At 36.8% G+C, this 9,906-nt stretch overlaps 1 protein-coding gene across 1 annotated transcript; it reads left to right on the forward strand.

Moving 5' to 3' along the window:
- Positions 5,070-6,129, forward strand: LOC109712532. The gene is made up of 2 exons (XM_020236138.1): positions 5,070-5,546; positions 5,828-6,129. Exons 1-2 carry the CDS (start codon positions 5,129-5,131, stop codon positions 5,863-5,865), a joined length of 456 nt encoding a protein of 151 aa, XP_020091727.1. The 5' UTR covers positions 5,070-5,128; the 3' UTR covers positions 5,866-6,129.

The following is a 9,906-nucleotide window of genomic DNA, read 5'->3' on the forward strand; positions in this document are numbered from 1 at the left end:
CGCGCCGCGCCAGCGCCCCGCACGGCGCCCGCTCCCGCTCGCGGCTTCGCCCATGCCAACGCCCGCGGCCGCCCGCGCGCCGCGCCCTCGCCCCCGCCTCGGCCTCCTCGCGACACGTGTGCAGTTATTGAGGAATAATATATAGTTATAGATTATAGACTAGTGTAATGGCCCGCGCTTCGCGGCGGGATCGAGGTAATAACGCGGAAAGGAGATGATTATTTTATTATATATATTTATTAAGAAATACAGAGATACATATAATATTCACATTATATAAGATAACTAAATACATAATACAGATAATCTAATATGATATAATGTCATTTATAATACAAATATAATTGGTAAAACAGTTTCTAGATTATGACCTATCTGTTTCATTTGATTTCTTGTGGGTATTAATTTTGCCTACTAGGAGCCGGGTGAAATATTCTCTTAAAGGCTGTGAACATTTCATTGCCTATCATTTGCTGTCTTTCCCTTACTACAAATTATTTTTTTTTATTTTTTATATATAATTCTAACAAAAAGTGAGGCCAATTATTGAACTTGATTGCTAAACCCGTGAACTTTGATCCTCCTCTTCCTTGTGTTTGCCTACAGGTTCAGTAGCTTCCCAGAAGAGAGAAAAATCCAAAACAAATCAAAAGCAAAGAAGAGTAGCTTCCCAGAAGAGACAGAAAAATCCAAAACAAATCAAAAGCAAAGAAGGGAACAACCAAACCGTATCAAAAGCAAAGAAGGGAACAACCAAACCGTTTCTGCATCCTTTCTCGCTCTTTTTCCCTCGTCCTTTGCTGCAGCCGCTGTCCCCGTCCCCATCCCCGCCCCGATGTATTTTCCCTCTTCATCATTCTCAATTCCCGTAGCACACTCGTCGCTGTCCGTAGTCATGCTCTCCGTTGTAGCCTCACCTTCACGATCTGTGTCATATCTAAGCCACCATCGCCGTCATGGATGTCGGTGGTATGCGCGAGGTAGGAGAGAAGAGGGCGGGGTCAACATGAGGTCGGTGATGGAGGAGGGTGATGAAAAGCGAGGAGAAAAACTAAAGGAGAGAGAGAGAGAGGGAGAGAGAGAAAGGAAAGAAAAAGAGAAATAATATTAATTTGATCAATTTACTAAAAATTCACATCTCAAAATTAAATAAAAGTCTATTTTGTTATAAAAATTTACTAAAAATTCACATCTCAAAATTTTAAAAAAAGTCTATTTTTTATAAAAATATAAAATTAGGAATTGTTTTTTTTGCAAATTGGTAAAAAAAAAAACCTAAGAAAATTATTTCAGAATGGACAAATTTAGTTAATTGATTGTCGATGTGCCGAGGATGTGTCGATGCCATGTCATTTTTATTGTTGACGCATTACTTTTATATTAATAATATGTTATCATTAAGTCAACTAATTATTTTAGGAAACTTAATTTGAATGATTCATAAAGTTCAAACTAAAATTTATAACAAATTAAAGTTAAAGGATGAAAGTGTTACATTCCCTAATAGTTTGAGAATCCTGCGTGCAATTTAGCCAAAAATATTATCCCATGGTAGAATAATTATTTTGTAGAAAGATAGTTAATTTTTAGCCTGTTAATAAATGAGACGTACAAATGTATTTTACGAATTATACAACTTTGGCGAAATATTTTTATTTGCTAAGCCCCATTTGGTTCGGAGATAAAGCGGTATATTATCCTCGCTATTCCGTCAAATAAAGTATTTTTTACTCGGAATAAAATATTTCAGTCAAATATTACTATTTTCAGTTATCTCGAGATAGCTCGAGATCAACTATTCCATCCTTTTAATAGAATAATGTTATTTTAAAATTTAATTTTAAACTTTGTTAATATTATAAATTAAATTAAAGTAATTATTTGGACAAAATATATTACAAATTGTAATAAATTAAACTAAATTATTATAATAATTTGTTTATTAAATTTAAGTTTAAGTGAAATTTGAAAAATAGCATGACATTTCAAATATTTTTCTATATAATATAATTTTATATCTAATTTATTACGAAATATTAATCATATCTTATATCAAATTCAGCCATTATATTTTTTTAACTATTCTATGTTATTACATAAGATTAACCAAATACAAAAATAATTCTTTCCGAAAATAATAATATTGTAAATTAAAAATAATCTAGTTTTATTTTTGACTATTTCAGAATAGTAAACCATTCTGAGAAAAAAAATTTTTCCAATGTTCATTGCTCTTAAACCTGTTGGTTTAAACAGGCTAACATCTTGCCTTGTGGTTGGAGGCCAGATTAGCCTGAGTCATGCTCGAAATGGCAGAAAATTAGATTGGACCAAGTCATATTCAAAGTGGCAAGAGTCTTGCTGGGCCAAGTCACAATCGTGAGCCATGGATTCTGTGTCAATACATTTAAATAAATTGATTGTATCTTTTTAAAACGTGAATTTTTAGGATTAATATATAATTAATGCCAACGATCCAATAGAAAGCTTGGCCTAGGACTGTAATTTTATTATCTTGTAAGGATAAATTTATAATGGGTTAATTGTATACAGTTTTCTGTAAACATATCGAATATTAAATATATTCCTAAAAAGTTCAAATTTTGTTTTTTATCCATGCAAAAGTTCGGTGATATTCATATTTGCCACTTTGATTCATTATCGCTAGCGTACTATTTAATTTTTAATAGCAACAAGTAAAATGTTATTTTTATCCTTACAAATATATTTCTTCAAAAGCTCCAATTGTTACAATTATGTAGAAATGTTCTCTCAAAAAAGTATTTTATCGAATAATAATAAGAGAGTGAAAAGGTTAATTTAACTCATTTACTAATCAGGTTAACTATATTTTTCTAACGAATTCTAACAGCAAAAATATATTTAAAAATATTAAAAATTTTATATAAATAAAAGTAAAAAATTAAACTTTATAAGAATATATCAGTTACTCGATATATTCACTGGAAGCTATGTGTGTGCAATTAACCTATTTGTAATTAACCCAAAAAATTGATTCACAGAGACCTCTCAGTCCGAGTCTGAAGCCACAACAACAGGCAAAGCCCGGGAAACTCCTCTTTCTCTCTCTACTCTCCTCTCTCATTTTTCTCTCTCTACTCTCTCTCTCTATACTACTATAACAAAACAGCGGCTCAGAAGCGAAAAATTCTAGAATGCAACGGATATATTAGTGACGTGGCGTAACAAACCAATCAAATTAATCCTTTTAAAAATATATGTCCCATCATGATTGTAAAAAAGTATTTTTATTGTATTTTTGTTTGAAAAGAAGAAATGTGATTGGCTTGTTACTGATGACGTGGTGCAAGTGTGACAGTGTAGAATTCCTCCTCAGAAGCAGACGAGCATCGGTACGATCGAAAAACCAGGGTTTCAGAAAATAGGAACAAAAAAACCCCCTACAAATAGAACCAAAATCGAAGTAACCAGTAAGAAATTACTCTTTCTCTCTCTCTCTCTCTCTCTCTCTCCGATTCTATTCTCTTCGCTAGTGTATGATTCTGCGTCGTTTCTTTCCCGCATTGGATTCTGCTTTTCTTTTTTCTTAATTTTTTTCTTTTTTTTCGGTTTTTTTTTTTATATATAGTAGGATTTGAAGTGGAATGAGTAGGATTGGCCCGATTGGGTGTTTGGGAGGTCGCCGTTATTATTTTTTTATTTTATTAATATGAAAGGTCTGATTTTTGTGGAGTTTTTTTTTACTAGGCATTTCGTCTAGCGTTTGGCATTTATTTCTTTCTCTATTTTTATCCTTGGATTTGCAATTTTTTTCTAATTATTTGGTTGAATCTTCTAATTATGGAGAAAAAGGAGGCCTTTTCCTTCACAATTTTGTTTTGGTTCTTATTATTTTGTGCAAGTAAAGCCACTCAATTATATATATATATATATATATATATATATATATATATATATATATATATATATATATCATCACATACGGCTGCTGGTGGTCCTGGGGCCCATCTGCTTGGCCATGTAATGCGGCATCCGCTCCCTGCACCACGTGATCACCTCCTTTGCTGTCGGCCGTTCTTGCTTCTTCTCCTGCTTCTCCTGTTTCTTGAGGCTGACGAAGGCGCAGGGGGTCTCCCCCCAGAACTCGTAGGGGGAGCACACGCTGTCCACTGCAAGGGTGATCGCCACAGCCGATCACCTCCAGCTGCGATTTTCTCCCTGTTACTTACTACTCAGAATATTTATTTCTTGTAGCACGGAGATTATGCATTTCTTCTTAGTGTATACCTTAGTATTAGTTTTTCTTACCAATCTAGCACTCACCGAATGTATTAAGCTTGGATTTTCTCTGTTATAATAAAGAGAGCGTATTGTTGTAATTTATCAATTAGAAAGAAATATATTTTCTTCATCCAATTGATTTTGTTTCATGGTATCAGAGGCAGACTACTTTAAATCGCAGAAAGCTCGTCCGTCACAAGCTAGCGTCGTGATCTCTCAGACTAATTCTGTATCGACATTCCGCACCTCCATCAGTGCACGCATGTCAAGGTTCGTATCACGATACCGCTCGCAATATCGCGCCGCCTGATACAGATTCCGCACCGGGCTATTGCCAGCGTTCGATGTTTAAACTCTGCGAAGGCATAATTTATCGTGAATGTCGGTGTCCACTCTACCTTGTGTTGATGCCTCGATGTTACTGACATAATTGATGGTGCTTCTGGTCCACCGCCACTATGACCGATTGTGGTCTCTTCTTTGGTTCATGATTGTATGAAGCAGTATAGTTATTGCTCATCATATCTTAGTTTTCTATACGAGATCTCTCATAGTCTTCATCTCATATGGTGAGCGTTAGTATCTCTAAGAGGTTTTAACAGTTTTATCAAGGCTCTAGTCCGTCAGTGGATCCATTTGTATAAACCTTTGGTGCACTTGCTCAGTCTTGTCAGTGTATCTGTCAACCAAAAGTTAGGTCGTGATCAACAGACAATGTCCTGTTTTATGCGCCTACAGATTGAGTTTGAAGCTTGTACGTGGCACTACTCCATCGACTCCTTGCGCCTACTTAACTGATGTGGCTCTCGCGGAATTGATTGCTGAGGAGACACGTCTTCGAGTTTTGAGTTCCTCTTCTTCCGCAATGCCTAACGTTCTTGCTGCTCATGGTCCTGCAAGTCCACCTCCCGTGCCAGCGCCTACTTATCATCAACCGCCTTCTAGTTACATTCCAAATCCTGGTACTAGAAAAGACAAACGAAGCATTCAATGTCGTTACTGTCATCTTTGGGGTCACTCAATTCAAGATTGCCGGAAAAAGAAATGGGCAGATCAGCATTTACGATCCTCTCGTAATATGCCTACTGTTGCATCTGCTCCTTCTGTTCCTCCGGTCAACAACGCGTCATCTACAGAGCAGCAACCTTCAACTATTCAATTGAGTCTTCCTCAACTACTGCAGATGTTTCAGCAACACCAATTGATTCCATCCACTTCGTCAAGGCAGTCCTCCTCTATCTTTTCATCTACGCCATCAGGTTTTGGTATGACTGGTCCTGGAGGTACTTCGGAACATTCCTGGATTTCAAACTCAGGCGCATCATTTCATATAACACCACATGCTTCTTTACTTTCTTCACCTTCACATATTTTTACTGCTGATGGTACCTCTCTTTCTGTCAATAATAGTGGCGTTGTTTCACCTAAATCTGATACTTCAGGACGCTTTACTATTCCCTCTGTCCTACATATACCTCGACTCTCTCTTAACTTACTATCTGTCAGCCAAATTACTGATCATGATTGCACAGTGACCTTTGATTCTTCTTCTTGTCTTGTGCAGGATCGTCGGACCGGGACTTTGATTGGACAGGGCCATAGACGTGACTGCCTGTACTACATGGACTATCTGCATCTTCCTCCTAAAATTAATTCAGCAAATATTGCTACAACTTCAAATTCTGATCTCTGGCATCGTCGTCTCGGTCATCTTTCTTCTGATAAGTTTACTGTTTTAGTTCGTAGTGGTGTATTAGGTCCTGTTTTTAATTCCGAATCTGTTTCTTGCATTGGATGCAAACTTGCTAAACATTCCATTAAACCTTTTCCTGTTAGCAATTCTATTTCAAGTGCACCATTTGATCTTATTCACTCTGATGTTTGGGGACCAGCACCTATATCAACTCGTGTTGGAAATAAATATTATGTTATTTTCATTGACGATTACTCACGCTTTACCTGGGTTTATTTTATGCATAACAAATCTGAACTTTTTCAATTGTATCAAAATTTCGCTGCCATGGTTCAAACTCAATTTGGTGCCACTATTAAAACTTTCCGCTCTGATTCTGGTGGCGAGTATCTTTCAAATGAATTTCGCCAACTTCTCGCTAAGCATGGTACTTTGCCGCAACTCTCTTGTCCTTATACTCCTCAACAGAATGGTGTTGCTGAGCGTAAACACCGACATATCCTTGAAACCGCTCGATCTCTTCTAATTGATGGGTCAGTGCCTAAACAATTTTGGATAGATGCGGTTTCTACCGCAGTTTATCTGATTAATATTATGCCCTCCAGTCTTTTCTCTGGCGTTTCTCCTAGTGAGCGATTGTATGCTAAATCACCATCTTATACTCATTTGCGTGTTTTTGGATGTACTTGTCTTGTTCTTTTGCCTCCGCATGAACGAACCAAATTAACTCCAAAATCGTCAATCTGTGTTTTCTTAGGATATAGTCTTGAGCATAAAGGGTACAGATATTATGATCCTACTGCTCGCCGCATGCGAATTTCTCGAGATGTCATTTTTCTTGAACATGTATCATATTATGCTCAATCTAAGTTAAGCGTTGATACTTCTGCCGTTTCTTCACCTTCTGTTATTGATCTTTCATTTCTTGTTAATTCTTCGTCGACCACCACATCTTCTCCCAAAGAGCCCCAACGAATTGTCTCTCAGCCCACTGAATCTTCGTCTTCTGCAGAAGTTTCTATAGTACCGGCACCACATGACGACCCACCAATTACTGTTCCTTCCAACGATCAGACGACTGCTGAGCGCCGCTATCCACTGCGTACTCGCCGCCCGACACAATTTTTTGGTTGTCTTGCCTCTCTTTCTTTTTCTCCACGATATCATGCTTTCTTTGCAGCCATTTCTAATATCCAGGAACCCCGTACATATCGCCAGGCCGTTTCCATTCCTGAATGGCGAGATCCAAGGACCACAGAACTTACTGCCCTTCATCGTACTGGTACTTGGGAACTAGTTCCTCTCCCGCCGGGCAAGACTCCAATAAGTTGTAAGTGGATTTATAAAGTCAAGACAAATTCTGATGGCTCAATTGATCGCTATAAAGCCCGTTTAGTTGCTCGAGGGTTCTCTCAAGAATATGGCATTGATTATGAGGAAACATTTGCCCCTGTTGCTAAGATGACCTCTGTTCGCATCCTTATTGCTCTTGCTGCCTCTCGTAGCTGGCCTCTTTATCAACTTGATGTCAAAAATGCCTTCTTACATGGGGATCTTCATGAAGAAGTTTATATGCAACCACCTCCTGGTCTTTCCCATTCATCCGGTCATGTTTGTCGGCTACGGAAGGCTTTATATGGCCTTAAACAAGCTCTCCGAGCTTGGTTTGAAAAATTTCAGTCTGCTATTCTTTCTTTTGGATTTCATCAAAGCAAAAATGATAATGCCTTATTTATTCATACATCTTCTCGCGGGCTCACTGCCTTACTTTTGTATGTTGATGATATGATAATTACTGGTGATGATCCTGATTATATTCGTTCCGTTAAATCCTATCTTCAGCAACAATTTGACATGAAGAATCTTGGTCCTCTTCGATATTTTTTGGGGATTGAAGTGGCATATAGTCCTCGAGGATATATATTGTCTCAACAAAAATACAATGCTGACTTGCTATCTCGTGCTGAGCTCACTGATACTGACACTGTGAGTACTCCTTTTCTTACCAATTCACAACTCACCATGTATTAGCTTGATCTCTGTTTATATAAAGAGGTCTTTTGTAATTTATCAAATTAGAAAGAAATATATTTTCTTCTCCAATTATTCTTTGTTTCACTCCCCGCCGCTGATGATCACGTTTTGGACCGATCCTTGATCTCCAGGTACCCGTCCGGGTGCATCACCCCGACGTCGCCCGTGTAGAACCACTCGTCCCTGCAGATTGCCTGCGCCGTCGCTGCCGCGTCTTTTAGGTAGCCGAGCATGACGCAGCCGCCGCGGAGGACGATCTCGCCCATGGTGGCGCCTCGCAGGGGACGGGCCGGCCCGTGATGGGGTCGACAACGTCCACGGCCTCGATGGCCGGCTTGATACACTTTAAACCACAAGGTACTAAAGTGAGAAAGTACGAACCACAGGATACTAACTTGATACACTTTAAACCACAGGGGTACTAAAATTAGAAAGTGCGAAACCACATGGTACTAACTTGATATACTTTAAACCACAGAATACTAAAGTGAGAAAGTGTGAAACCACAGAGTACTAACTTTGTACATTTTAAACTACAGAGTACTAAAATAAAAAAGTACAAATCCACAGTGTACTTCTCTCTCTTTATCTCACTCTCTCTCTCTCACATCCCCATCCGCCGACGCCGTTGTTGCACATGCCTTGGAGACTAGTTCTCATTTTCCCTCTCTAATTCTCCCATCGTCCTTCCATCTCTCTCTTTTATCTTATCCTCTCTCACACTCCATTCGCTGGCATTGCAAGCGGTGAATGATTTATCATTTTTAAAAGCGATAAATTATTCACTGCTTTCATAGCAGCGTACAAATTTGTGTGAATAGCGTAAACCATGTACCACTTTAGGGTGCATGGTTCGCCGCATTTTTTTTCTCTCTCTCATACTAGCTCCCGCATGATGCAATGAAAATTATATTTACAAATAAAATTTTGATGAGTTAAATTTTAGAATAAACTTTTGGAGAGGTCTAGTGCACTAAAATCTCTAGCCATAGAAGATCAGAAAGAGATGAAGGGAATATAAAATATGTAATTTCCAGAAGATTTAAAATTCCACAGGCATCCCCATATTCAAAAATAAATAAATAATAGTGACTCATTTTGCATGGACCGCGTCTACCACATCTTTCCTCATACCTCAGAAATTAAAATGCCACGAACGGTGGTCTATGAGTACATTTTGTATACCGCACCCTTTAGAAAATCAAAATTTAAGTGGACATGAATTAAATTATTAATTTAATGTATGCGTGCATCGCGCCGCTTAGAAAACATAAATTAAATTATTGATCTTTCTCTATCATTTTTTATTAAGACCACTCATATATTTTAATAATAAACTAGTATAGTGGCCCGCGCGATGCAAGAAATAAATATATTATAATTTTATAAAATTTAAAATTTAAAATTTAGATCTTTATATTTCTATAAATTATTTTGTAGAGAGTAAAACACATTTACTTTAAAAGTTTTAGTAATTCTAAAGTATATTGAAAAGTATGCAGATTTTTTTTTTAATATTTTAATTTTTTACACTATCACGATAGGTATCAAACCACATCTATTTCCGACAACTTTATATAGATGTCAGCAAACAAATTCCAACATATCGATTAGATTGCACTAAATATGGTGTTAGGTTGCGTAATAATTAATCATTTTAAAAATTTTAAACCCTAATATAAATAAATTCATCAAAATTCTCAACACAATTAAATCATTATATAATGGAGACATTATGATTTGTAAATAAAAATAAATATAAAAATTTATAACATAGTAATCAAAATACTGAAAATAAATATTAAAAAAATATAGAAATTCTAAAAAAAATTTATCTTAAATTGGAAGAGTCGAATCCCACGTAATTTAAAATATACTATATGCTAAAAAAAAATCTGAGTAAACAAATAAAACAT

The sequence above is a fragment of the Ananas comosus genome, linkage group 7, assembly GCF_001540865.1.
Source record: "Ananas comosus cultivar F153 linkage group 7, ASM154086v1, whole genome shotgun sequence".
Classification (NCBI taxonomy): Eukaryota; Viridiplantae; Streptophyta; class Magnoliopsida; order Poales; family Bromeliaceae; genus Ananas; species Ananas comosus.

Excerpts from the sequence above, each read along its gene's own strand:
- LOC109712532 (XM_020236138.1), top strand. The coding sequence starts at position 5,129 with ATGCCTAACGTTCTTGCTGCTCATGGTCCTGCAAGTCCACCTCCCGTG. Across the intron at positions 5,547-5,827 it reads TGGTATGACTGGTCCTGGAG|GATCGTCGGACCGGGACTTT; the intron begins GTACTTCGGAAC and ends TGTCTTGTGCAG.